General features: G+C 60.8%; 1 protein-coding gene across 3 annotated transcripts in view; it reads left to right on the top strand.

Moving 5' to 3' along the window:
- The window catches only part of NCOR2 (nuclear receptor corepressor 2), a 32,864-nt gene extending 6,290 nt beyond the window's left edge, over positions 1-26,574 (top strand). The window contains exons 5-23 of one of the 3 annotated variants that reach the window (XM_056821898.1): positions 564-714; positions 4,208-4,360; positions 6,978-7,064; positions 8,184-8,461; positions 9,665-10,016; positions 10,143-10,370; positions 11,312-11,560; positions 11,754-11,903; positions 12,023-12,166; positions 12,735-12,942; positions 15,675-16,114; positions 16,269-16,399; positions 16,505-16,698; positions 17,680-17,829; positions 18,564-18,709; positions 19,022-19,075; positions 21,850-21,936; positions 23,872-24,051; positions 25,009-26,574. In XM_056821898.1, the coding sequence (XP_056677876.1) occupies positions 564-714; positions 4,208-4,360; positions 6,978-7,064; positions 8,184-8,461; positions 9,665-10,016; positions 10,143-10,370; positions 11,312-11,560; positions 11,754-11,903; positions 12,023-12,166; positions 12,735-12,942; positions 15,675-16,114; positions 16,269-16,399; positions 16,505-16,698; positions 17,680-17,829; positions 18,564-18,709; positions 19,022-19,075; positions 21,850-21,936; positions 23,872-24,051; positions 25,009-25,184 (3,558 nt within the window). In that variant the 3' untranslated portion in view covers positions 25,185-26,574. Of the gene's footprint in view, positions 1-563; positions 715-4,207; positions 4,361-6,977; positions 7,065-8,183; positions 8,462-9,664; positions 10,017-10,142; positions 10,371-11,311; positions 11,561-11,753; positions 11,904-12,022; positions 12,167-12,734; positions 12,943-15,674; positions 16,115-16,268; positions 16,400-16,504; positions 16,699-17,679; positions 17,830-18,563; positions 18,710-19,021; positions 19,076-21,849; positions 22,078-23,871; positions 24,052-25,008 lie in introns of all 3 variants that reach the window. The other 2 variants (XM_056821896.1, XM_056821899.1) reach the window with 2 other exon arrangements.
- Positions 26,575-27,074: the final 500 nt, after the last annotated feature.

The following is a 27,074-nucleotide window of genomic DNA, read 5'->3' as shown; positions in this document are numbered from 1 at the left end:
CTGGCCTTCCCGTGTGGGCAGAGGAAAATGAGGGGAAAGCGGGGGCTCCTTTGCAGAGCTCGGAGAGAATCTAGGGGAGCCAGGCAGGCCGTCCTCCCACTTGGACTTTCTCCTCCTGTGGGAGGCCAGGATTCTGGGGAAACGGGCCTGAAATGCTGTGGGTCACTGCTTCTGCCCTGGGAGCTAGACCTCACCTGTGGACGCCGAGGTCAGCAAGGGGAGTGCTGGAGGCAAGGACCACAAGGAGGGAGAGGTTAGGTAGCCTGCCGTGGGTCCCTCGGCTAGTCTAAGGCAAGATTCGAACACGGGTCTTCCTGACCCCAAGCTCTTTGTCAGTCCCCAGAGGCCATCTCATCCAGCCTCAGTGTGCACCTGAGGCTCCCAGAGACTGGCCCCGAGGGGAGGGCCGGCCGGCTCCCTCCCTGTGCTCTTCGCTCCGGTGCCTGGTCTCTAGCTTGTCTAGAAGCCCCCCCGATGGCTGTGGTCTGGGTGCGCTGGCTTCCCGTGGACGCGGGCGCCGGGGGGTGACCTCTGTCCCGTTGTCTCGCTGGCTTCTCTCTCAGGGCACCCCGGCCGACGTCCTTTACAAAGGAACCATCACCAGGATCATCGGAGAAGACAGCCCCAGCCGCGTGGACAAAGGCCGGGAGGACGGCCTGCCCAAAGGGCACGTCATCTATGAAGGGAAGAAGGGGCACGTCCTTTCCTACGACGGTGAGCCGGGGGCCGGGGGCGTCGGGGCGGGCTGCCGACAAGCAGCAGCCTCCGAGGCCAGGAGCTCGGCCTCCCTTCCCAGGTTTCTTCCCAGAGTAGTAACAGGACCCCTGGGAGTAGGAGAAGGGCGGGAGGTGGGGCAGGGCACGGAATGGACGTGAATGCAGGCCGGCCAGCCGGGGAAGGGAACCAGAAGCCCAGAGGACTCGGGCCTCGCTAGGGGAGGCTGGTGTTGTCCCGGGTGGGTTCTGACGCTCCTCACCTTCCTCTCCCCGGCCACTTCAGTCCCCAGAGCCTGGCCCGTTCCTGCCCTGTGCCCAGGGCTCTCGGGAATGGCGGAATGACCTCCCCTCCCTCCAGAGCGTCCAGGGTCCCCGCGGAGGCCCCACCGGTGCGACCGAGCATCCGTGTGGTCGGGCAGCCTGCGGTGTCCGAGGACACGCGGGCCGGGGAGAGTGGCGCGGGGAGCTCCTCTGAAGCCAGGGCTGCTCCTCGCTCTGTTGGCGGGCTGGGCCGAGGCCAGGGGAGCCTCTCCTCTGTCCCCTCCAGGGAGCATTGGGTGCCCCCTCGCCCGACACAGTGCCTGGCACAGTTGGCAACAGGGATGTCATTCCAGTGTGCAGACTTTTGAGCACTTAGTCTAAGGAGGGTGACGTTTATAGGTTGAAATATGGCCTTGCCTAGTTAAGGAGTCAAGGCTGACACGGGTTTTGGTCCCATCCTTACACACTGGAGCCGAGAAGTTGGGGAATGTTTCGTTTGTTTTTGTTTTTCTCTCCCAAGAATATTTCTGGCCCTTCCTGTCCCTAAACAGGAACTCTCTCCCAGCCTCTTACTTGCCAGCTGAGAGGTCACCGAGCAGCTGGTTTTGGTTTAGGGTGGTTTGTTTTCTTCATACCTGCCTCTTTAAAAAATGGACACTGGGGGCAGCTCGGTGGCTTAATGAAGAGAGAGCGAGGCCCCACGATGGGAGGTCCTGGGTTCCAATCTAGCCCCAGACCCTTCCCAGCTGTGTGACCCTGGGCAAGTCACTAGACCCCCATTGCCTGGCCCTCGTCTGCCTCGGAACCAAGCCACAATATTGATTCTAAGATAGAAGGGAAGGGGTGTGTTTATTTGATTTAAGGAAATGGATGTTCTTTTTCATAGCACCTTCCTTTTGAGATCTCTCCCTCTCTCCTCTGCTACTAAGAGAACTATCTCTTGTAACACAAATTTAGAAGGACAGACGTGCACACCCACCTCATCTGACAGTGTAGACAGTGTTCCATACTCCCGGTTCAAGTCTGCAGAGCCAGAGGCACGCTCTCTCCTGCTTGCAGACCAAGCTTGGTCTTGATAAGTCCGTTCAGTTTAGGGGTTTGTTCTTTTCTTGCTGTCCTTCGTGCTTCGGTCCTCCTATCCTAGTATTGGTCAGGCTCTCCCAGGGAAGCTCGGTCCTGCAGTACCCCTGCCTCCTGGCCCCGGCCTGTGTGTGGCAGGGAGCTTGGACAATCCAGAGGCCAGCATCTCTGATCGGGAGGCAGGCGTCTTGGGGCAAGGATGAGGACGTGCCCTCTCGTTTCTTTATTAGTCACAGTGGGAATGGAGCGCCTCTCGTATTGCTGGGAAATGTTCATTGTCTGGGAGGCAGGAAAGCTAAGCCTCTGCTTGAACAGAATCCAGCCCAGTCTGAGGAGTAGTTATTAGGCACCAGCTGTGTGCCTGCCAGCATTATGCTAGGAATACAAATAAAAAGGGAAAAAGGTAACTCGGCGAGTTTCCGTCGTGATGAGAGTGGGGGAAGTTGATGCTTAGTATTAGTGTTGGCATTTAGCTAGCTTTTGAAGGCTTGAAAATCTCTTTTTGGAAATGACCTCATTTTATCCATATAATAAGCCTGTACTATGATTGAGGGCCCCATTTTACAAATGATGAGACTCAGAGAGCAGGGGTTTGCCCCGGTCACACACTTGAGGTCTAAGGCCGGATTCAGAACCGAGTCTTCCTTCTCCACACGTCTGGCACTCTAACCGCTTGGATGTGCTGCCTCTCCTGCGAAAGGGACATGATGGGGAGAATCTGTCATTTCCTAGAAGAGAAACCCTGAGGGTGAGAGTCTCCCCCTGCCATTGGAGGCTGGGAAGCTGGGAGAGGTCATGGTGGGGATTTATAGCCTGAGACCTGAAAGCTGGGTTTTGGATATCCAAGTAGTTGCCCTCAGACTCTCTGTCTTGGGGTTTTGGCCCTGCAGCCTCTACAAGCTTCTCCCCTTGGACCAGGGAAACCCTCGGCCCAGCCTAGGAAGGAATGAGTTAAAGGCATGGAAGGACTATGTTTGTGAGCTCCAGCCAGAGGGAATGTTCTCAAGGGCACCGAGGGGCCTTGGCAAGAAGAGACTTTAATGAGCAGTGCCTGGCGCGTGAGCACGAAGGATGAATTGTCTGGTCCCCTTTCACAGAGGCTCCCAGGGGGAGTCTGTATTGACGACAGAGCCTTCACCTCCGTTTCTCCTTTGCCAGCCTTCCCCAGCCCTCTGCCACTGCCTTTCCCACAGGCTTCTCCCCCCTCTGACACTCTCCTCTCCTGGGACTGGAGATCATGAGGGACATTCCTAGCTGGCAGAGCAGAGGCTTGCTGCTGGGGGGGTGCAGGAATGGCTCCCTCTCAGGATATTTCCCATGGGAGGCAGGATGCCAGCCCTGACAGAAGAGGAGGAAAGGGTCAAGTGAGAAAGCTGTGGGTTCTGAGGGGTCCTAGGCCCTGGCTCTAGGCCTGGAAGGATGCTCTACCTGCTCATTTTACAGATGAGGAAATCAGGGCCCACAGGCTTATGGCCCAAGGTCCCACTGCTAATAAGTGGCAGAGTTGGGGCCTAAACTCTGGATTCAGTGCTGTTAGGGCAGGGTCCCTGCTATTTCTGTCCAGTCACTGTCTCAGGCCTTCCTGTCCCAGCCCTTGACTGACAGGCAGCCAGCCTCAGGGTCCTGGCTGGACTCCCCTAGGTACACATGCTCTTCCAGTCTCCTAGACACATGCATGTTCCTACTCAGAGATGACATGTGGTCTTCTTCACACACATGCTCCAGATATGCCATGTTGACCCAGTTAGGCCAAAGGGGAAGGAAGTTTTCTCCATCTCACATTAGTGGAAATCACCCAAAATAAATGATTCCAAAAGGTATTGGACAGAGGAGGGGGGAACACACCCGGAAAAACCCAGTAGCTGACGCCTGGCATCCGTAACCTGATGGAACAGCCAGGATTCAGAGCCCAGCCACAGACAGTGGGCGGATTTGGGGGAGCATGTCTGGTCACTCAAGGGAGCGGAGACCTTTGTGCAAACAAGGAGCTTAGGATAGGCTGCGGGGCCCAAGCTGGGGGATCAGAAGAGCATTGAGATTCCAGGCTCACTGAGGGAGAGGCTGGCCAGCCAGGCAGACAGGGGCAAGGGAGGGCTCTGAGGCCCCTGGCTTGCTCACACCAGGCTAATGGACATGTGTTTGCTTTCTAGGCGGGATGTCTGTGTCTCCATGCTCAAAGGAGGATGGAAGAAGCAGCTCCGGGGCGACCCATGAGACATCTGCCTCCAAGCGCACTTATGACATGATGGAAGGACGAATTGGCCGGGGGCTATCAGGTCGTGACCTCTCCACGGGCATCGAAGGTGGGCATTCCCAATGGCTGGCCGGGGGCAGGCAGGGCATAGGACTCAGGACTTGGGCCCTTCCTTCTCTTCCTATTGGGCCCCATGTTGTTCTGGAGTATCCCTGAGCTCAGCACCCACTGGGAGGGGACAAGGCCCTTGACCCCAGGGACCTCTTAGTTGAATTGGGGAGAAAATGGGAACATGCATAGAGAGAAAGAAACTCAGGACAGCGTTAATCCTAATCACCACTAGTACTGCTAATAATAATATTAATCACTTACATGGCACTTTAGATTAGAAAATCATTTTAGATATATTATTTAAGTTCTTTTCAGGTAGATGCAACTATTATCTTGATTGAGGGAAACTAAGACAGACAGAGGTTAAGTGACCTGCCCAGGGGCGTACAATTAGTGACTGAGGTTGCATTTGAACCCAGGTGTTCCTGACTCTCAAGTCTAGCACCTACCCCCATGTTCATGTCACCAATATAAACTCATAGGGTCAAAGATTTAGAGCCAGAGGAGACCTAAGAAGTTGGGCTCAATCCCTTTATTTTCGAGATGAGTAAATTGAGGCCCAGGGAATTTAAGTGACTTATGGGGGGGGGTGGGGGCAGGTCACACAGTAAGTATAGAGGACAGATTGGGAACTAGGTGCCTCTGACTTCCAGCCCAATGTCCTATCTCCCACCTAACCTTAGAGTGAATGAAAAGCTGCCTGCTTTGGACCCAGAAGGTAGGAACTATTCCACCCCCAGTTCCTAGCATGTAGTAGGTGATTAATAAGTGTTTATTGAGGGGTTCAGTGAGAATCTGTCCTCTCTTGATCAATCAGTCAATCAAAAGCATTTCTTACATGGTTCCAGGCCATGAAAAGACTAAGTAAGAGGAGATAAGGTCTATCCTCTTGGAGCTAATGTTCTAGGACAGCATTGGTGAACCTTTTGAGATTATGTGCCCAAAGGCACCTTCAAGTTACCTGTGAGGGCTGCACCAACACCCGCCCCCCCCATTGCCCCAGACAGCAGAGGGAGGAAGTGCTTGTGTTGGTCTGCTGGGCAGAGGGGCAGGGCATGTGAAGATTATCCTAAGGTGCAGTGGAGAGGGGGAGTGGAGCAGCCCTCTCTGGCATACCAGGACACGTGTGCTGTGACTTTGCCAACATGGTTCTAGGAACTTAGGGTAGAGGTGCCAAACTCTAAGTCACAGAAAACAAGATTGTCATTGGGAGAAAGGTTAAAAAGCCAAACAAAAATAGAACTCAGTGTAGCTAATGCTCGTTTGTGCTTTTCTAAATCAGTGCTCCAGTTTGATGCCATTGGCACTTTTTCTGTGTCATAGACCCCTCTGGCAGGTACCCTAGGGTGGCCCAGGGTCCCCTTCTCAGCATCCTGCCTTTAAGGAGGTAAAAGAAAATCGAGTACCAAGGATGCTGGTAAAATAAAAATAAATAGTCTAAATAATATCTACATGTATACATTTATATTTATATATTTGTATTATATTTATATAAATACAAAATTACATATCAATTACACAAATATAAATAAATAAATAAAATAAATTTTTCTTCCCCATCCAAATTTATGGAACCTCTGAAATCTGTGGACCCAAGAACTCCTGTGCTAGTCCTTCACATTTTACCAAGTACTTTACTCAGAGAATCCTTCTAAGTGCATAATACGTCATTAAATCCATTTTACATATGGAGAAACTGAGGCAAGAGACAGTGAAGTGAGTGCCAGAGGTGTCTTCTAGACCCAAGCCCCTAGCTCCTTTGACAACTCTCCTTCTTATGAGAATAACAATAACAATGGCACTGATGGCAGTGATGATAACAGTGCCAGGGAAGTGATGGGCCTGGACAAGAGAACCTCAGATCACATTCCCCTTCTGGCACATACTAGCCATTTGACTCTAGGAAAGTCATTTAATCTTGACGTCTGCTCTAGCCATTCAGTCCTAACCATAGTAATAACTAGGAATAGTGGCATCATTTATATTTATATTATATATATAACATATTAAGGTTGCAAATCACTTTACAAATATTTTCTTATTAAATTCTTCAAATAGCCCTGGGAGGTAAATGCTCTTATCTTCATTTTACAATTGAGGGAACTGAGATAGACAGAAGCTTAAGCTGCTGTTTCAGGGACACACAGCTACTAAGTGTCTCAGTCTGGATTTGAACTCAGGTCTTCCAGATTCCAAGTCCTGAGCTCTAAGAGGTAGAGAAGGTACCAGCACCCACTGGTGAAAGACTTTTTTCATCTGGGAGTTACCCATACCAGTGAAATCACAAATCTGATTTTTAAAAAAACATTAGTAATACTCAGAGCCTCAATGTTGGTAGGGCCTTCTCACAGCACCTGGAAGAGGTCCTTTTTACCACTTGGCACCTGAGATTTTCATTGGTATAAGTATAAGATATAACCAGTGAGGAAATACCCTTGACGGTTGTGGGTCAGCCCTTGCTGTTTGGAGAGAGGAAGGTGAGTGTCTGAAATTTTGAGCAGCTTTTGTCCAGAGCCAGGCACCCAGGCCTCCCACTGCCAAATCCCGTGCTCTCCTCACCTAGTTAGGCCGGGTGTCCTGGGGCACTCTCTAACCATAATTCTGCCACCTTCCAGGTCTCATGGGCCGAGCAATTCCCCCTGACCGGCATAGCCCCCACCACCTGAAGGAGCAGCACCATAGCCGGGGCTCCATCACACAAGGTAACATCAGCTGGGGGAGGCCTATGGAAGACCCAGGAGGAGGGAGATGAAGGCCAATGGTGTCCCCTCTCCAGTGCATGCCACCCATCCTCTCACCCAAGCTTTCCTTCTGCCAAGGGCCGCCCTGTAGGAATGGAGAACTGGAGGCCAGAAACCAAGTCCAGAGAGGGAAAGTGACTCAGAATCAGTGGATCCTAAATCCAAGGAGGGAGGAGCCTCTGAGCCTGTTTGGTTCATATCTCCCCCCATTCTACAAATGAGGAAACCAAGGCAAGAGAGGGGCCACTGGCTATTCCAGGGCCACATAGTGTGTGCCAGAGACAGGGCTTAAACCAGGCTTTCCTGACTCCAGAGCCAGACAGCTCTCTGTCCATTGCCTCCCTAGGAAGCACATAAGGAAGCATGCCAGGGAACCATTATCCCCAAATGACAAATGAGAAAACTGAGACCTAGCAGGAACAAAGGGACTCCCTCAAATGGCTGAGCGAAGCCTAATCCCCCAGCTTTCCTCAGAATTAGGGTGCATTCCCACTGTGCTCTGCTGCCTAAGAGGAGAAGGAAGATCTGACCCCTCTGTTTTTTGGTTCCTCGATGAAATGGGGGGTAGGGAGGATGGATATATATGCACACTCAGACATATGCCAGCCCAAAAACATTCACAAACATCAGCGGGCACCCCCCTTGCCCCACTTTCATAGCCCCCCAGGACAAGGCTTGTCCTCCCCTCTTTCCAAGCACAGTTGTGGTTTCACAAGTCATGCTGGAAGACAGTTTGGTGCAGTAGGGAGGATGCTGGATTTGGATTCCAAGGACCCTGGGTTCGAATCCTGGCCCTGGCCCCTTATAGCTGGATCGCCCAGGGTTCCTTCCAGCTTCTCCATCTGATTCTGTACCTCCTAAGGGGAGGCCTAGCACATACCCTGAGGACCTGGAGGGTCTTGGCCCAGTCCCAAAGTTGGGTGACAGAGGCAGGACTCAGGCCTCCCTGATTCTGGGCCAGCCTCACAGAAAGGGAGGAATAGGCCTGTCCATCCCAGAGGGGGTGGCCTAGTCGGTGGGTTTGCCAGCGCTGGGCAGGGAGCACCCCCATCAACTCGGTCTCACCTCGGCTCCTGGCAGGCATACCTCGGTCCTATGTGGAGGCCCAGGAGGACTATCTGCGGCGGGAGGCCAAGCACCTGAAGAGGGAGAGCACTCCGCCCCGAGACCTGCCTGACCCATACAAGGTGAGGCCCCTGGAGGGCCTGACCCCGATGAAGATGAAGGGCCACGAGGGCCTGGTGGCCACCGTCAAAGAGGCGGGCCGCTCCATCCACGAGATCCCCCGCGAGGAGCTCCGCCACACGCCCGAGCTGCCTGGGCCCCCGCGGCCCCTGAAGGAAGGCTCCATCACCCAGGTAGGGGAGGCCCTGTGCCATCCTGGGACAGGCTGGGGGAGGGAGGTGGTCCAGGGGCTCCTGAAGCTTGCGCCTAGAAGAGGCTCACTGCCACCGCCGGTACCCGGCTCCGAGTCCTTGGGCCCCTCGGCGCTTCCTCCATAAAATGAGCATGGCGGCACCTCCCCCGGCCAGGCCAGGATGGAGCCAGCTGGCCTCTTGGAAGCCCTCTTGATGAAACCCCTGCCAGGCCCCTCGAGTTAGCCGCCAAGCCACGAGGTCAGGAGGAGTCCCCAGGACGGTCCCAAGGCAGACCCGCAGGCTGGGCCTGTGAGCCCGTGCCCGGATCGATCGGTGGCCCACGCCCGGGAGGGGTAGATGTGCTCTACCGAGGGCTCAGGTTCACAGGGGCAGCCTGGGCTTCTGTGGGCTGCTCAGGAGAGCAGCAGGCTGGCCTCCCGGGGGCCCAGAGTCTTCTCCAGCTCTTGGCGCTATCCCCATTGGGGTGATTCCTAAGATGGACGCCTTTACTCGGGGCTCCCCGGGGCCCCGCTGGCCCCTCGCAGTTATTTGGGGATGCAGGTGTTCATCCCCCCTTTATGGATGAGGAAACCGAGGCTGAGAACGGCAAAGGGATGGTGCAGGCCAGCCCGTGAGCGCCCGAGGCCACATCCCAGCCCGGCCCTCACACAGGACGCTCGTTGCTAGGCCAGATCAGGTTCCAGCTGCCGGGTGTGTGACTTCATGCGGGGGTTCCGGCTTGGGGGCAGCTCGGGGCCGAGGAGAGGCGCGATGAGGCCGGAGCACTGGCCTTAGTGTTGGGAGCTTCCTGGCAGGAGCATTTGTTCCCGGCTGCACTGAGGGCCTCCCACGCACCTCTCGTTTAACCCTCCCCGCACCCCTGAGAGGTAGGCCCTGTGCTTATCCCCATTTAACGGCTGAGAAAATGGAGGCAAACCAGGGTCACCCAGCTAGGCATGTATGAGGCTGGACTTGAACTCGGGTCTTCCTGTGTCTGGGCCAGCCAGCTGCCTCCAATCCGTGCCTCTTACAGAGGAGGAAACGGAGGCCTGGTTCTTGGTGCCTCTTTGCCGTAGGCGACTCCTCCCTCAGAATGTAAGGCCTTGGTCGGCAGGATGCCCGCCCATGCTGGCGGCTTGCCCCAGGCCCCTGCTCCCCCTCCCATCTGTGTATCCGGCCCTCACCTCCCCCCTCCCTGCCCAGGGCACTCCTCTGAAGTACGACGGCGGCAGCTCCTCGGGCGGCTCCAAAAAGCACGACGTGCGCTCCATCATCGGCAGCCCCGGCAGGACCTTCCACCCCGTGCACCCTCTGGACGTGATTCAGGATCCCCGGGCCCTGGACCGCTGCTACGAGGAGACGCTCAAGAGCCGGCCCAGCTCCGTCAGCAGCTCAGGGGGCTCCATCACCCGAGGGGCGCCCGTGATCGTGCCCGATCTGGGCAAGCCCCGCCAGAGCCCCCTGGCTTACGAGGACCACGCGACGGCTTTTGGCAGCCATCTGCCCCGGGGCTCCCCCGTGTCCACCCGGGAGTCCACCCCCCGGCAGCAGGACGGTGAGCGCGCGGCCTGGGGAGGCTCTGGGGGTGGGAGATGCACTCCCGGGCGCTCGTGCAGGCTGCGGGGGCCCCTCGGCTGGTTAGGCGTCCCCAGGGGAGGCTGACCCCCTCCTCTCCCTCCAGGAAGCCTGTCGTCCAGCAAGGGGTCCCAGGAGAGGAAGATCTCGGCCGCCTCTCGCGAGATCGCCAGCTCCAAGTCCCCGCACACTGCGGTGCCCGACCACCACCCGCACCCCATGTCTCCCTACGAGCACTTGCTGCGAGGTGTGAGCAGCGTGGACTTGTACAGAGGACACATCCCACTGGCTTTCGACCCCACCTCCATCCCCCGGGGGATCCCCCTGGACGCAGGTACGCCCCTCTGCAGCCACAGGACCCGAGTTCAGATCCCCCCCGACGCGTCACTCCCCGCGTCTCCTCGGGCAGACCTTCGTGTCCCCATCTCTAAAGTGGGGCGCGGCCGTGAGGGCCTCTCAGGTCCCTTCTGGCTCTCTGGTCCGCTGCCCGCAAGCTCCCGTCTCCGTGCCGGGCAGAAGCGGGCCGAGGCCGCGGGGCTCGTCCTTGGGCCCCTAGGCAGGGTGGAGGACGCGCTTGCTCGTCATCCTCGTCCCCTTCGTTCTCTTCCGGGGTCGCGTGGCGGGGGGAGAGGCCAGGCCCGGCACTAACAGAGGCACGACGCGCCCTGGAAGCTCGGGCCCCGGATGCCTCGGCGCGTGCCAAGCAGCAGCGGCGCCCGTCTCCTCGGAGCGAGCGGAGCAGGGCCCCCGGGCGAGGCGGCCTACGGGACTCGCCCGCCGTGCCCTTCCCCTGGGGCTGGGCGAGGGGGACGGGACCCTTCCCAGGCCTACAAGGAGCCGTCCGGGGGCAGCTCATGGTGAGCTCGGGGGTTCCTGGCTCCGCGGGAGCTCAGGGGCCGCCTAGTCTGGCCCCCGTTTACTGCTGAGGGAGCTGCAAAGAGCCTCGGAGGCCATCCAGCCTCCCTGCGTTGAGGCCCCGGACGGTGTTTGGCCGGCTCCGACTGAGCCGCGTCTGCTGGCCCGCCCAGATGGCAGCCGGGCTCGGGGCGTTCCCAGAGCTCCTCAGAGGGGACCCTCCCAGCTGGGCCCAGAGGCCGGGGGCAGGACGGCGCTCCCTCCCTCCATCTGGCGCCCGCCTCCCGGAGCCCACGCCGGCAGCTCTCCCCTCGGGGACCGCAGCCGGCCTGCTGGCAGACGGAGGCCGCCCGCTCCCGAGGGTGGGAGACGCTCGCACTCACCTCTCTTCTCTCCTCCCTTTCCTCTCCCTCCGGCCAGCTACCGCCGCTTACTACCTGCCCCGGCACCTGGCCCCGAACCCCACCTACCCTCACCTGTACCCCCCGTACCTCATCCGTGGCTACCCGGACACCACGGCCATGGAGAACCGGCAGACCATCATCAACGACTACATCACGTCCCAGCAGATGCACCACAACGCCGCCGCCGCCACCGCCATGGCGCAGAGAGCGGACATCATCCGCAGGGAGTCCTCCCTGGCCCTCAACTATGCAGCCGGACCCCGGGGTAGGCAGGAGACGGAGCTGGTGCGCCGGGCACACGGCCCGGCCTTTATCACGTGGCTGCTCTAGGCCAGGCCCTGGGAGCGGGACCGAGGCCCCCTGGGGGCCCCCCGGGGCCCTGTGGAGCTGGGCTGGGAGGCCCGCACCTTCTGGGGGGGACCCCGCGGACCTTCCTGCCTCTGTGTGCCCCCTTACAGGCATCATCGACCTGTCCCAAGTGCCGCACCTGCCAGTGCTGGTGCCCCCCACGCCGGGCACCTCGGCCACCTCCATCGACCGCATCACGTACATCCCCAGCGCCCCCCAGCCCTTCAGCAGCAGGCCCAGCCCCTCCCCGCTCTCCCCAGGTAACGGCCACGAGAGAAGCCCCCTCGCCATAGACCCAGGCAGCCCTCCTCGGGTCCTCCCCGCCTGGCCCGACGGCCCGACCGTAGCCCATTCCAACCCTCCCCTCGTTGGCTCCTAGGAGGCCCCACCCACATCACCAAGCCGACGGGGACGTCTTCCTCCGAGAGGGAGCGAGACCGGGAACGAGATCGAGAGCGTGACCGGGAGAAGTCCGTGCTCACGTCCACCACGACGGTGGAGCACGCCCCCATCTGGAGGCCAGGTACGGGCGGGGCCCTCTGGGAAGGCGGGAGCGAGCTCTGGGCTAGGCATTCAGACCTTCGGGTCAGGGCCTGGCCAGCCCCGCTGCTAGCACTCGTGGCCCGACATGGTGGTGCGGCTCAGAAACTGGACGCGGGCTCAGGAAGTTCAACCTAACCCTCGAGCCCAAGCGACATGCTCTTTCCCGGCCTCAGTTTACCCGTCTGTAAATGTATCTGCTCCCTCTCCAGGCTGTTGGGAGGGTGAAAAGGGACGCTCGACAGAAGGCCCTTTGCAGCCCTCAAAGCTCCCTCAGAGAAACCTGAGCAGTCATTCTCCCGCCCTCGCCAGCCTCATCTTCCCCATTTGTAGAATGGGTCTAAGGATGGTGCCTCCCTCTTCCTTAGCCATGCTGGCCTTGCATTAGCCTCCCAGCAGGGCTTGGAGCTTTGTGGGCTGGGAAGCTGGGCTCAGTGCCCTCCTCCTGGCTCATCGCCCGCGAGTCTCGCCTCCGTCCCCTCCCCGCTGGTGGTCTTGGTGAGCCGCCCCGTTTTCCCCCCCGTCTTCTGACCCCGCGGCCTCGTCCTCAGGTACGGAGCCGAGCAGCGGCAATGGCGGCAGCGGCGGCGGCGGCGGCGGCGGGGGCAGCAGCCGGCCATCCTCCCATTCTCACAGCCATCAGCATTCGCCCATTTCACCCCGGACCCAGGAGAACATCCAGCAGAGACCCAGCGTGCTGCACAACACGGGCATGAAGGGCATCATCTCTGTAGAGAGCCTCACCCCCTCTGTCCTACGGTACGGCCCTTCCCTCTGGGCAGCCTCGGACAGCAACCTGAGCCTCCATTTATTCATCCACGAAATGGGTTGGACGAGGTGGCCTCTGAGACCCCTTCTAGCTCGGTATCAACAGTCCTATCACCTGTCTGGCCTCTGTACAAGGAGGCGATGGGGCTCTCCTTTAGGGCCTCTTCCAGTTCTGACTCTGGGATCGCTGGGCCTCCCTTCTCACTCCCCGTTCCCGGGTGAGGGGGCTGGGCTAGGTGGCCTCTGAGGTCCCTCAGGGCTCCTGTGAGAAGGCGTTCTGGGGGCTGGACGGCCCTTAGCCAAGCCGTGGAAATAGGGCTGCAGGCCCCAAGGAAATGGTCTTGGAACTAGACCTTCCAAGCCTGAGGGGTGGAGAGCATCCCCAGCGGGGGCCCAGCCTGGGCCTGTGTAATAATGAAGGGATTGAAGAGATACAGGGGATACAGAAGGGTTGGTAGCAGGGCACGGAGGAGGTGAAGGGACAGAGAGACTCCGGAGGGCCGGAGAGGTCAGAGGGAGGCCACCCTCTGTGGCCGAGGCTCTCGGAAGGTCCCTCACACTCAGCCCCAGGAGAGGTGCCCTGGGGAAGGCCAGGTTACGGATGGCAGGACCAGGGGCCTGGAGAGAACTTCTGGGGACGAGTGGAGAGCCCTTGCAAGGCTGGACGAGCAGGTGAACCCCAGGGGTTCCCTTTGTCTGGCAAACAGACCGTTCCTGTTGGCTCTCGTTTCTCCTTGGCTAATGGCTAGCGTAGCCGCCAGCCTCTCGTTCTTGGTTCTCTCTTCAATATGAATCTGACTGCAATTTTCTATTTCTCAAGTCGTTTAATAATTATAGTAAATCGAGAAAGGGGGAGGTTTGAGGGAAGAGGAAACCCTCCTGGTGTTCTAGCTCCTCTTCAGCTTATCTATCTTCTTAGCTAATCAGTGCTCCTACCTTAACGAGTGGCAAGTGGCCTTCTTGGGAAGGTCAAGGGATGGAAAGGATCTTCAGGGGGACCCCTGAAGTAAGGGATCAGCCCCTTCTCAGCAGCTGTTGCTGTTTGTTCTTCCTCTAATGGATGCTTGCAAACATACAGGAACCTTCTTTTTCTTCTGGGTAAGGGAAATGGAGGCAAGACTTTTCCAAAGGTTGGGATCTGGAGCTCCAGGTCTTTGCTCCACACTTAACAGAGTTCAGAGGGCAAAGACCTTTCAGTTAGCCGTTTATCCCACAATCCTCTTCTCTCACTCCAACTGTCACTCCCCCTCCCGTCACATTCCAACTGATGTCTGCTCCATCTCAGTAGGCAGAAATGCAAAAGCTTGATTCACAGTTTTCCTTTCCACACCTGGAGATGGGAATCTTTGTCCTCGAGCTGCCTGCCCCCCCTTCCCCACCCCTGGCTGGCGCTTCCCTTTTCCAAAATCCCCTCTTCTTTAACTTATTTTTTTAAACCCCACCTTCCATCTTAGAATCGGTTCTGGCTAGTGGTCCCAAGGCAGAAGGGTGCGAAGGGCTGAGCCCTGGGGGTGAAGGGACTTGTCCAGGGTCACAGAGCTAAGACCTGTCTGAGGTCATATTAGAACCCAGGACCTCCCGTCTCCAGGCCTGGCTTTCTGTCCACGGGAACATCTCGCTTCTCTTCCTTGTCTTTAACTTTGAGTCTACTTTGTATAGCCCCAAGGGTGTGCCCTTGTCTCCTCCAGGAGTGTGCAAGTGTATTGTTGAGTGATAACGTGCTTTGAGATCAGGTGAGGGAGAAATCCCTTTCGACTCCAGGAGTGCCCCTGGAGGGCTCCTGGGGACAGGTTGGGTCCATGGGGGGGACAGCCAGGGCTTCTCCCAAATCTTCCCTTCTTGGCGCCAAGCCTCTGAAAGAGGTAGCCCTAGGGCTAGCTGGGCACAAGGTATGCCAGCCTCCAGGGCACTTTCATTGGTGAAAGCAGCCCGTCCTGGGGAAACGGCCTTGAGTGTGGTGGCCGCTGCCTGTTTTCTTGTAGGCCGGGCAGTGGGCTCTTAGGCTTGATTCTCTGTTATCTGGGGGGCAAAGATGGCACGGGGCCAATGCCAGCTGTTTGGGGTGACCCTCCCAACTTATTTACTGGGTAAACATTCATAAAAAGGCTCCAGGAAATGAAGCAACATGGAATTCCAGCCCCACTATGGCTGGGTGGCTATTGGAAGTGCCCCCTTTGCTGTATTGTGGGTGCCTGTGGTTAAACCCATGGAGTCTAGTTTTTGTTTATGAAAAATTGTATTTGAATAAGTTATGGATGTATCAAATTAGGGGTAACCATAGTTTAAAAGTTAATCAGAACATGAGTGCCAGGTCAATTTGACTAATTAAAAAATATTTATTTTGGGAGCAGCTGGATGGCTCACTGGATAGAGCCAGGCCTAGAGACAGGAGGTCCTGGGTTCCAATGTGGCCTCAGACCCTTCGAGCTGTGTGACCTTGGGCAAGTCCCTTCCCCCCATGGCCTCGTCCTTCCTGCCCTTCTGCCTTGTACCAGTAGTACGCAGCATGGATTCTAAGATGGAAGGCGAGGGGTTAAAGACAAAAGTGCTTCAGGCCCCCGCTTCTCCTCCAAAGGGCAAACGGCCTCCTTAGCAGTCTCCTCTGCTCGAGGCGGGGAGCCCCGCGGCCCTCTCCCTCGGATGGGGCGCCATGGTGGAGACGCTGCCCGTGTGGTCGGCGCTCCCTGCCGCGGCCCTGACCGGCCGCTCCCGTCTCCCCGCAGGTCGTCCTCGTCGGCCACCTCGCCGGTACGCTCCGCCGGCTTCCCGCCTGCCCCGCACTGCTCGCTGGGCTCCATGGACGGGGGCTACCCCACCATCATGGACCCCGCCGTCCTCCAGAAGGAGGCCTCCCGGGCCCCGCGGTCGGAGCGCCCCCGCCTAGAGAGCAACCCCTTCATGCCCAAGCCGCCGGGCCGGGCCGGGCTCGAGCCGCCGCCGTCGCCCAGCAAAGCCGCCGAGCCCAGGGCCCTGGTGTCGTCCGGCCCGGGCTCGGGCTCTAGCTCGGGCCACGCGTCCGGCCGCGGCCTGGGGAAGGGCCACGCGGCCCACCCTCTGCTCGAGGCCCAGGCGCCACACCCGGCCTCGGCCGGCGAGCCGCACCGAGACAAAACTCCAGGCAAAGCGCCGTTCGGCGTGCAGGACCTGGACCTCCGCGCGCTGGGTAAGAGCCTCCCCTGCCCGCTGGCGCCGCGTGGCGTGCCAGGCCTGCCGTCGGGAAGCCCCGTCCCAGCTGGGTGGCACACCGGGGATAGCAAGAGGTCAAGGGGAGGCCAAGCCGAGGAGCGTCCGGGGCCTGAGCCGCCTCTCCCCCGCAGGTTCCCTGAAGCTGTCCGAGACCCCCCACGTGCGGCAGCCCCCGGAGAGCCAGCAGTCCCCCGGGCAGCCGATGGCGTCTTCCGTGGTCAAGGGGCACCAGCGGGTCGTCACTCTGGCCCAGCACATCAGCGTGAGTAGCCCCTCGAGGCAGGGGGGGCGAGTCCCCGCCGGAGGCTCTGCGGACAGCGCGGGGGGGGAGGCCAGCCCGGCCCACACGTCTCTCCCTGCCCCCCAGGAGGTCATCACCCAGGACTACACCCGCCACCACCCCCAGCAGCTCAACTCCCACCTCCCGGCCCCGCTCTACTCCTTTCCCGGGGCCAGTTGCCCTGTGCTGGACTTACGCCGGACGCCCAGCGAGGTCTACCTCCCCCAGCCGGACCATGGTGCCGCCTCCCGCATCTCCCCCCAGAGCGAAGGAGGCAAGAGGTGAGCTGGGGCGATCGAGGCAGCCACATGTGCTTCCCCTGTGCCAGGGTTCACGTCCTACTCATTCCCTCGGAAGCCACTTCCCCACCCTGGGCCTCAGTTTCCCCATCTGTAAAACGAGGGGCTCAGATGGGACAGCCCCCGCAGCCCCTTCCAGAGTCTGAGCTGTGAACCCCCATGTGGGGGAGGGGAGGGAGGACAGAGGAGGTCTGTGGTCCGCGTCCTGGGAAGGCCACGTCTGGGGCAGGGTTGCAGGCCCCCCCGCCCCCGGCCCCTGGCACATCTCCCTTGAGAAAGGAAGCTGCCCTAACACAGGCCTGTCGGGCTCCCGGTGGTGTCCAGGGGGCCAGGGCAGGGTTTGGCTAGACGTCCTCGAACCCAGGACCCACAAGATCTATGAGCTCAGTGGTTAGAAGCATTACTCCTTGCAGGCCTTGGCCTCGGGATGGGAAGTCAGAAACAGCCCGGCCTCAGGAGCTCGGGCCCCTTCGAGGGGAGGTGGCAGCAGTGCCCGTAGCCCGGGGAACCCTGGGAGTTAGCTCCCCGACTCATCCTGGCTGTGGGGGCCTGTCGGTGCCCCAGAGGAGCTGCAGAAAGAAAGGAAAAACCGTTGGCTCCCGCCGACGGGCGACGGCCTGGGGAGGTCGGGGGCCTGGCCTGAGCTTGGGAGGCGCTAACGTCCTCCAGGCAGGGCAGGAAGCCAGGCGGTCTGAGAGGGAGAGGGCATTGCAGGCCCAGGGCACAGCCTGGGCAAAGACAGGGCTCCAGAGGTGAGAAGTCAAGTACAAAGGAGGCCAGTTGGGCCGGACCGCTGTAAGGAGGGGGACCGGAAAGCTCAGAAGCAGCCGCGTCCTAACGGACTTCCCACGGCAAACCAAGGCACTGGCATTTGGTTGTAGAGGCCGCCGGGAGGCCAGGGGAGGAGCGCGCCTCTGGCAGCCCTGACCGCCCGCTGCCTCTCCTCTCTGTGCTCTCTCCCAGGTCTCCGGAGCAGGGCAAAGCCTCTGCCCTGGGCGGCTCAGAAGACTGCATCGAGCCAGTCTCCCCACCAGAGGGCATGGGGGAGTCTGAGCACGGCCGAAGCGCCCCTTACCCGATGCTGTACCGAGAGGGGGAGCAGGCAGAGCCCAGGTAGGGCGGCGCCGGGGATGGGGGCAGGGAAGGAGATCGGCCGTGCCCTGGGCACCAGGGAGGGCGTCCAGACGTCCTGGGCGGCAGCGGGTGGCAGCAGCTGGCCCAGGGGATCTCGCCTGGGCCTCTTGGCCCGAATTTCAGCAGCTCTAAAACGAGGGGGGTGGATGTAACCTCGGCCAACCCCTTCCAGCCCCGAATCAGGGAGCCCATGAAGTGATGGGAAAGTGGGTGCCCTCTTAATGCAGGAACGAATCCCAGCAGTCGAGCAGGGCCACCCCAGAGCAGCGTGTCTTCGGGAGACCCCACGTTCCCGTCCTCGGGAAGGACGGTCGCCGTCTGGGGGACGTAGGAGCCGGGCGTCGGGTCTCTCTCGGTCGCTGGCCTCCCCTCCCGCGCTGCTCCAGGGTCCCTCCTTGTTGCAGGCTCGGGCTCTGCACAGCCCCTGGGAGAGAAGGGGGTGCACCAGGGACCAAGATTTCAGGCCCGCTTCTGCCACCGAGTTGTGTCGCTCAGCCTGCGGCTGTCCCCCACAGCCAACCCCCGGCCCTCTGACCTGCCCAGGACCACCCAGCTCCGGCCCTGTCCGTGCTGCCACTTAGCCGCCTCTAGGCCTGGCTCTCGGCGGCGCTCACCCCCGAGCCCAACAGCCCCCCGCCATGGAAAGGGGGTGCACTTCAAAGAGGAGCCGGGACCTCCCCAGGGCCAGAGCCTCACCCTGTTTCCTCCCTTAGGATGGGGTCCAAGTCTCCAGGGAACAACAGCCAGCCTCCCGCCTTCTTCAGCAAATTGACGGAGAGCAACTCGGCCATGGTGAAATCCAAGAAGCAGGAGATCAACAAGAAGCTGGGCACCAACAGCCGCAACGAGCCCGAGTACAGTAAGTGCCCTCAGCGCCCCTGCCCGGCCCAAGCAGACTGGCTCAGAGGGGGAGGAAGCAGCGGATCCGGTCTCCGCCGCCTCTCTTGGGTCTCTCATGGGTCTGTCTCCCCCACGCCCCAAGGCTCTCGGGGTGCCCCTCTCATCCTGGCCTGAGCCGCCAGTGGCAGAGAGGAAGAGGAGAGCATCGTCCTCCCTCCCTTCCTGCCCTGGTTGTGAGAAGGGGCCTGTCCGGGGGGGCTCCCCGGGGCTGCTTTCCAGGGCTCGCTCCAGGCTCCAGCATCTCACCCGTCTCTTGCTCTCTTTCCCCCAGATATTGGCCAGCCTGGAACGGAGATATTCAACATGCCGGCCATCACCGGAGCAGGTAACTCGCCCCGCGTGGCCTCGTGCCCCACGGCTCTCCCCGTAGATCGTGCGTGTCCGGGGAGGCTCGGGAGCGCCGCCGAGGGCAGCGAGGGTGGCGTGTGTGACGGCTGTGTGCAGGGGAGGGAAGCCCTCACAAGCCCGTGGACGTGAGGTCGGGGGGCCCTCGGGGGCCCCCTCATCCAGCCCCCCCAACGCTGGCGCTGGCTCGGTCCGCCCGGAGAGGGGTGCCCGCGCTCCACAGACACCCCCGGCTTTGGCCTGGCTCCCGTTGCGGAGGGCGCAGCTGACGCAGATCTGGCCCCTTCAAAGAACCCATTTCAGTTCAGCCGAACAAGCTAGCGTCAGACATCCGCCGAGTGCCGTGTGCGGGGCCGGGGCAGACAGAGGCCCTGCCCGGGGAGAGCCGGCGTTCTGCGGGGACAGGAGGGGGCAGAGAGCTCGTCGGTGGGGGCTGGAGCACGGAGGGCTGCCAAGATGGCGGAGGCATTGGCTGGCCTAGGAAAGAGGAGGCTCGGAGCGGGGATGGGGCGACCGTGGGTAGAGCCAGGGGACGCGGGGCTAGTGGGACTGGCCAGCCCCGAGAACCCTTCCGGCTCCACGTTCTCTTCGGAGGGCTCCTAGTGGTGGCCGTTGTGGGGAGGGCCGAGACGCCAGGGGCTAGCTAGAGGCCCCAGGGCCTTGTCCCGGAGGTCAGATAAGCCTGGGGGGCCAGAGAACTCCCAAGAGGCTGTTGGGAAAGACGGAGAGGTTGGTGAAGCTGTCTGGAGCAAGATGGTGGAGGGCCTTGAATGGCCAACCAAGGAGTCAGCTCGGTTCGGGGGCTGGAGGGCCCCTGGGAGACGCCGGAGCTCGCTCTAGAGCCCACTGAAGGGCTGTTTTGGAGGGGGAGTGGGAGGGAGGCGAGCCGGAGGCCCCCGCAGCCCCCCACCCTAGGGCTGCCTTTGGGGGGGGGGGGGAAGCACATGCGTCGCGGCTTCCGAGCGGTCCGGCCAAACCCGGGTCCCCCACGCGGCGAGCCAAGCGGGACCCGGAGAGCGTCCCGGCTGCTGTGGCAAGCCCGTCTTCACCGTTCCCTTGTACCCTCCCCTGCCCAGTCAGGAGACACGTGGTGGCAGCCCTCCCCTTCCGCCTTGCCTCCCCGCCCTCCCCCTGCAGAGTGAATGCTGCACGTAACTGCATGGCTATTCTGTAACCCACAGTAACCCCACTACGTCTCTGCACCCTCTCTCTCATTGCGGCTTTGAGCCGGGGCTAAGGGAGGGCTGCTCGGGGCTCCGTAGGGGACGGCACAGACCAGAGGGGTGGCCGGGCGGCCCGAGCCCCTGCTGCTCCTCGAGGGCGCGCTGGCGGCTCTGTCGTGTCTCTGCGCTGGCCGTGGCAGGCCCTTCAGAGATGCCCCTTGTTGAATTCAGTGAGCTCGGCAGCCCGGCACCGGGAGGGGAGGGGAGAAGAGCCACGGTGGGGAAGGAGAGCCAGGCCTCACCCAGGGGGGCGCCCGAGAGCAGGAGCGCCCCAGGGCAGCGGCCAGCAGGGAGCTTCGAGCAGGGAGACTTGTGTGGGCAGCTCTGACCTCGTGTCCCTCTGGAGCAGAAAGGCTGCCGCCCAGTGGCAGCCATGCTGGAAAGTCACTTAGGGAGAGCCCCTAATTGTCAGGGAAGGAGACGGAGGCCTGTGAAGGCCAGTATGTAGCTGCTTTGGGAATGGCATCTGTCTCCATGCCCGTCCCCAAAACCCTTGAAATGGCCTCCCCCAGGGCAGAAACTCCGGCTGCCCTCTTCTGTCGGATTTGGCTCCTTGCAGAAAGTGTAATAACCAGCTTAGGCGCCCCCTCGGCCTTCTAGAGTAGACACAGCTCCCCTCTGCCTGTCCCTGCCTCACCCAAGTCTCACTGAGAAAGCAGGGCCCCTGGCCTGCACCCCACAAAGCCGGGCCCCCTTGGTAGCCAGGGGCCAACGGGGAATGGTGGGGGTCATGCTGCAGAGCCGGGTGCGGGGACTGCAGAGGAAAAGTTGTTGCTTTGGAAGAATGTGCTGACTGTTTGTTTCTTCTTCTCTCTCCTCTCCTGTCTTCCTCTCCTTCCTTCCTCTCTGCTCCTGGATCCCTCTGCTCTCCTTTGCTCTGCTCTCCTCTGCTCTCCTCTGCTCTCCTCTCCTCTGCTCTCCTCTCCTCTGCTCTCCTCTGCTCTCCTCTCCTCTCCTCTCCTCTCCTCTCCTCTCCTCTCCTCTCCTCTCCTCTCCTCTCCTCTCCTCTCCTCTCCTCTCCTCTCCTCTCCTCTCCTCTCCTCTCCTCTCCTCTCCTCTCCTCTCCTCCCCTCTCATCCCCTCTCTTCCCCTCTCCTCCCCTCCCCTCCCCTCCTCCCCTCCCTTCTCCCTTTCCCTTCCTTCTCTTCTTTCCTTTCCCCTCCTCTCCTTTTCTTCCCCCTTCTCTTTTCCATCCTCTCTTCCCCTTTCCCTTCCTTCCCTCCTCTTCTCTCCTCTCCTCTTCTCCCTTTTTCCTCTTTCCTTCCTCTTCCCTTCTCCACCCCTCCTTTTCTCTCCCCTCCGCTTCCTCCCTTTTCCATACTCCTCTTCCTCTCCCTCCTCTCTTCCACACACCCTCCCCTTCCTCTCCCGCCTATCCTCTCCCCACTTCTTCCTTCCTTTCCTTTCTCTCTCCTTCCCCTTCTTCCCCCTTCCCTCCTCTTCCTCCCTCTCCATCTTCCCTCTCTCTCTTTCTCCCTTCCCCTCCCCTTCCTCTCTCTCTTCCACGCTCTCCTCTCTCTCTCTCTCCCAGGCCTTATGACTTGTAGAAGCCAGTCGGTTCAGGAGCACGCGAGCCCCAACATGGGGTTGGAAGCAATTATTAGGCGGGCCCTAATGGGTAAATATGATGATCAGTGGGAAGACCGGTCACCTCTCAGTGCCAATGCTTTTAACCCTCTGAATGCCAGTGCGAGCCTGCCCGCTGCTATGCCCATAACTGCTGCTGACGGACGGAATGACCACCCGCTCATCTCGCCAGGTCTGCAGGCCTTTCCACCTTCCGCCGTTTGTCCGTTTGTCCGTCCAGCCCTCCCTTTGTTTCCTTGTGATTAATTCCTCCTTCGTGTTTTGATTTCTCCCCCTTCGAGCTTTGAGCTTTTACTGTGTGTGTGGTTTGGTTTTGTTTTCATTTTAAAATATTTTTCTGTTTGTTTTTGGAATCCACTAATCTGATGCTAGTACTGATTTTCCCGTCGTCCTGGGTCCTGCCCCCTCCGCCCCCCGCCCCCGTTCTAAGGAGGGCGGGAGATGCTGCTGCTTTTCTCTAAAATACTGACAACACTATTTCCTGTTCCCCATCCCTTCTCCCATCCGAAGCTCAGGTCACTGGCTGGAGGGGGCCAGGGCTCTGTTGGCCCCCCAGCCCCACTGGCTTGGATTTTTAAAGCAGGGGATTGAGTTAGGTGCCCTTTCCCATAGGGGGAGAAGGCGGCTGTCATAGGGGAGAGACAGCCAGCCTTGGAGTTGGGAGGACCTGGATTCGAGTCCCACCTCAGATGTGTGCTGGCTGGATGACCTTGGCCAAGTCACTTCCAATTGCAGATCTGTAGGGTCTCGGGGCTGTACGGGCTCCTCAGGGGCTCTTCTAGCTCTGAATCGATGATGCGCTGAGGAGTTTGTGGGACAGATGCCACAGCCTACAGAGGACTTGGGAGTTAGGAGTTCTGGGTTCAGCTCCCATCTCTGCCACTCACTCCCTTCCTGACCCTGGGAAGTCCTTTTCGGAAAAATGGGGGGATTAGACTGAATGCTTCCTGTTCTGGGTCTGTGACCTGGAAACCACATTCACTGAGTGCGCGCTCTTGGGTTCAAGAGTCGGAGCCTCTCTAGAGGCCTCTGGCACCTCAGCAGAGTCCGGATCGCTCGCAGTTGTCTAATCTTTTCTGTTGGCCTGTCCAAGGGTGGGCCAGGATGATGGCCTCTTCCTGCCTTGGGAACTTGCTCAGGGTCGCAGAGTCAGGGCTGGAATTCAGAGCCTGCAGGCCCAACCCTCTCTCTTCACCGCATCCACCTCCTTGTCTAGCCCCAGGTCCCATTGTGCAGAAGGTCTCTAGCGCCATGCCCCCCAAGCACCCTCGTCAGTGGGGTCCCCATGCCCGTCGCCCCCTGCAAGAGCACAGAGGGCTCCCGGGACAGCCCTGGGGGAGTGAGGAGGCCCCCAGGCTTGTCTGGGCAGCGGGGCCTGGAGTTCAGATCCTGCCTTCGTCCCCTCCCCCCCTCCGTCATCCATTAGAGGATGGACCTCGCCGGCTCTGCCCCGAGCCCTGCTCCTTACTGCTCAGTGAAGGGCTGGCCGGATGGGCTCTGGAGTCCCTCCCAGCACTAACCCTTCCCCACCCCAGGCCCTGGGAGCTGCTTCCTCGCCGCCTCCTTGCATGACCCTCGGACACGCTTACTCGTGCTCACGGTTCTGCCCCTTCCCTTCCTGAGCCCCGCACAGGCCTCCTGCCTCCAGGAAGTGTCCGAGGTGGGATGTGAGCCGGGTGGGTCCCAGGCCCGGCCCCTCACACCGGAGCCTGTGCGGTCCTCGTGCCCGCCCGGACGATGGAGGACGCTTTCAGAGCTCCGAAGTCTCCCGGGGCCCCTCTGCTCCCCAGGCAGACTCGGGGGATCGGAGAGGGGGGATGGGTAGGGTGCCGAGGGCCAGCCAGCTGCCCAGATCGCCGAACGGAAAGGCAGCCTCGGACGTGGTGGGGAGGGGCGGGCCGGCCCGCGGGGGCGCCGGAGCTGGGCTGTGCATGGTAGCGACACGGGCGCCCTTGTCTCCCCACAGGAGGTGGAGGGAAACCAAAGGTTTCTGGCCGGCCCAACAGAAGCAAGGCCAAGTCCCCAGCCCCGGGGCTGTCGTCGGGGGAGCGGCCAGCGTCCGTCTCCTCTGTGCACTCCGAAGGAGACTGTAACCGCAGGACCCCGCTCACCAACCGCGTGTGGGAGGACCGACCGTCGTCCGCAGGTGAGGGGCAGCCGCCAGGGCCGCTCTGGTGGGGAGGAGGCGGGGGACCCGCCCCGGGGCGGGCTTCGTCCCTTGTCACGGCACCCCGGGACCCCAGGGGCCATCCGGGAGCGGGCCCAGAGCCGCGGGACCGGGTGCTCCCCGCCGGACTCCTGCGGGGCCAGCTCGTTCCGATGCCTCCAGTGGTGGGGCAGGGGTCCCTCCATGCTGATGAGCGATGGCCCGGGGCCGCGGGACGGTGCCCAAAGGCCTTCCAAAGAGGCTGCCCTCGGGCCGCTCTTCATTCATTCCTCCTGATCCCAGGGGCGAGTGGGGAAACCCGGGACCACTCAGGACCCACACGCAAAGTTGCTTAGTTGCTCCCGGCCCCAGTTGCCTCATCTGTAAAAGGGGGATCCAGTCAGTGCCCCCCAGGGCTCTCCATGTCCTTTGCTCCCCAAGTCACCGGACACTGGGAGAAAAGAACAGAACAAATGCTCCCCCAAAAGACCCTCCTGAGGCAGCATTGGCCCTACCTCCCGGGTGCTGGGCCTGTGCCGGGCGGCTGCCTGGGACGCCGGGTCCAAATGACCCCCATTTGTGTGGCTTGAAAACTCTGAAAGAGCCCCTCCCCGCCCCAGGCCGTGAGCCGATGGGCCAAAGGGAGTTCTGCCCGCTTCTGCAGACGGGGCGGCCGCGGCCGTGACAGCGAGGCCCCCGTTTGACGGGCAGGGCGGCCGCGGCCCGGAGCTTGCGGGCACCCGAATAGCCGGGTTCTGAGGAACGCTGTGAGCCCGGGTCTTCCTGACCCCCGGCCAGGCTCCATCCTCTGAGGCCCCGGAGCTGGCCCAACCAGGCTCGGGCAGAGGAGGCGGCTGTCCTCGCTGGGGAGTGTCTGTCCCCCTTCCCTGCCCCCCCCCCCTGACCTCTCGTCCCCTCACCTGCTGTCCGTCTCTGTTCCCTCCCCCCTCCCCCCAGGTTCCACGCCGTTCCCCTACAACCCGCTCATCATGAGGCTCCCGACGAACGTCATCACCCCCTCGCCCCCCACAGCCATTCCACAAGGCACCTCGAGCGGGCCGCACCACGCCTGGGACGAGGAGCCCAAGCCCCTGCTCTGCTCCCAGTACGAGACCCTCTCAGACAGCGAGTGAAGGAGGCGGCAGGAGGGGGACGGCCAGAGCCCACCGACGTGGACGCGGAGCGCCGAGCGGCCCGGCCCCTCGCCCCCCGCCCAGGGCTCCCCCTCCAGGCCCCCGAGGGTACGGGAGGAGCCCCGAAGTCCCGTGTCCTCTTCGGCCCAAAGCCTTAAACCCCCTTGCCGTGAGGGCAGGAGAGGCGCCGGCCCCCCCGCTCCAGCCCTGCGCCCGAAGGCCCGGGGAGAGGAGCTGCGTGTCCCCCTCTGCCTCCCTGCCGGGCTCCCAGCCTCTGAGGGGCCCCTGGACGGGACTGACTTTCTCAGGGGAACCCTACCACCTGGTGCTCCGCGTCTGGCTGGGGGCAGCGGGAAGGGCAAAGGCTCGCCGTCCCCGCCCGAAAGCCACGCGTGCTGCGGGGGGCAGGCCGGGAGGGAGGCGACGGGACAGACACCCGCGGGCTGCGCCGGCCGGGGGCCCAGTCCTCGAAGGGGGATGACCGCTGGCTCCTCGTGCCTCCCCCTCCTCCCGCGGGCTCAGCCCGCACACCGGCTCCATCTCCCTCGGCCCGAGACCATCTCCTCCCTGTCTGGGATGACACGCCGGGCTCAGAACCAAAGTTCAGTCCACGTCGGCTCCTGGGGCGCCCAGAGCCGCCGGCGCCGCTCCGGGGCCTCTGGGGCCCGCGTCCCCCTTCCCGCCCCCCGGACCCCGCGAGGATCGCCTTCTCTAGGGAGCTCGGCCTCGGGACGCTCGTTGCCAAAATGCAGGCCTGGGAAGAGTGTCGGGCCGTGCGGGGGCAGCCGGCAAGCGGGGGAAGACGGACACGCGTCCGTCCGCGCCGGCCCACCCCAGAGGATGCCGGGAAAGTCGCCCAGCCGCCGCCGCTCGCAGAGTGGACTGATTTTCGGACATCGTTGCTGAAACGGTGGGAAGGAAAGGCAGTTGTAAATGATGTATTGGTCTACAGGGTATATTTTTGATACCTTCAGTGAATTATTTCAGATGTTTTACGTGAGGAATGACTAAACAGTATTACAGGCTGCTTTCGGTCTCTGCTTTTACTGCAAAAAAAAAGAAAAAGAAAAAAAAGGCGTGTGCAGGCTTAACCCATCGTCCCCTCGAGTGGTATTTCCGTGGGCACGCCGCTCATCCCTCGCCATCACTCAGAAGGCGCTTACTCCCAGGCAGGGCACCCTTCGCAGTTACCAATATTGTTCATCATTAAAAAGGAAAGCAAACCCTGTGTCTAGTGACTTCCCAAGGGGCGGGGAGGCGGGAGGGAGGGGCTCCCCGAAACCCACAAGACGCGTGAACCGGCTCTTGTATTTCCATGTGTGATGGCATCTTTTTTTTACATTTTTTCATTCCATAATATATCAGACATTGGATCATATCCACCAGTTAACGCTTGTGAAAGGCCTCCAATGCTTTGCTCTGGATGAAGGGGGGGACGGCAGCAGTGAGGCGGGGGGAGGCCAGGGAGACCGCGGTGGCTAGGCCCGTAGCCCAGAGATGGAGCGCGCCGAGGACGGCCTCCAGGGCTCGGGAAGCCCTTCCCCGCCAGGCATCCGACGCTGCTGGGTCGGGCTGAGAGCACAGCCGCCGTCCCCCTGGAAGCTTTGCTTTTCCTGACCCCCCGTGTCCAGCTGTGCTCCATGGTTTGTCGGTTCTTCGGTGTCCTTCTCTGTTGCATCTTTTTTCCTACCCCAAATGCACAAAACGTTCTCGGTTTGATTCAGCTCGGCGTGGTCCTACGAGGGCCTGGCCCCGCCTCCACGAGCTTCCATTCTCCCCGGGGACCCAGTAACTATTGGGGGGCAGTGCCACCCGCTCGGGGGTGGAGGCGATCCAGGAGGTGGGACCTGAGCCTCATTTTTGAGGGGAACTCGGAGGGAGAGGATTGCG

The sequence above is a fragment of the Monodelphis domestica genome, chromosome 3, assembly GCF_027887165.1.
Source record: "Monodelphis domestica isolate mMonDom1 chromosome 3, mMonDom1.pri, whole genome shotgun sequence".
Lineage (NCBI taxonomy): Eukaryota > Metazoa > Chordata > Mammalia > Didelphimorphia > Didelphidae > Monodelphis > Monodelphis domestica.
Note: the sequence above shows the minus strand (reverse complement) of the source record. Positions and strands in the feature narration are given on the sequence as shown.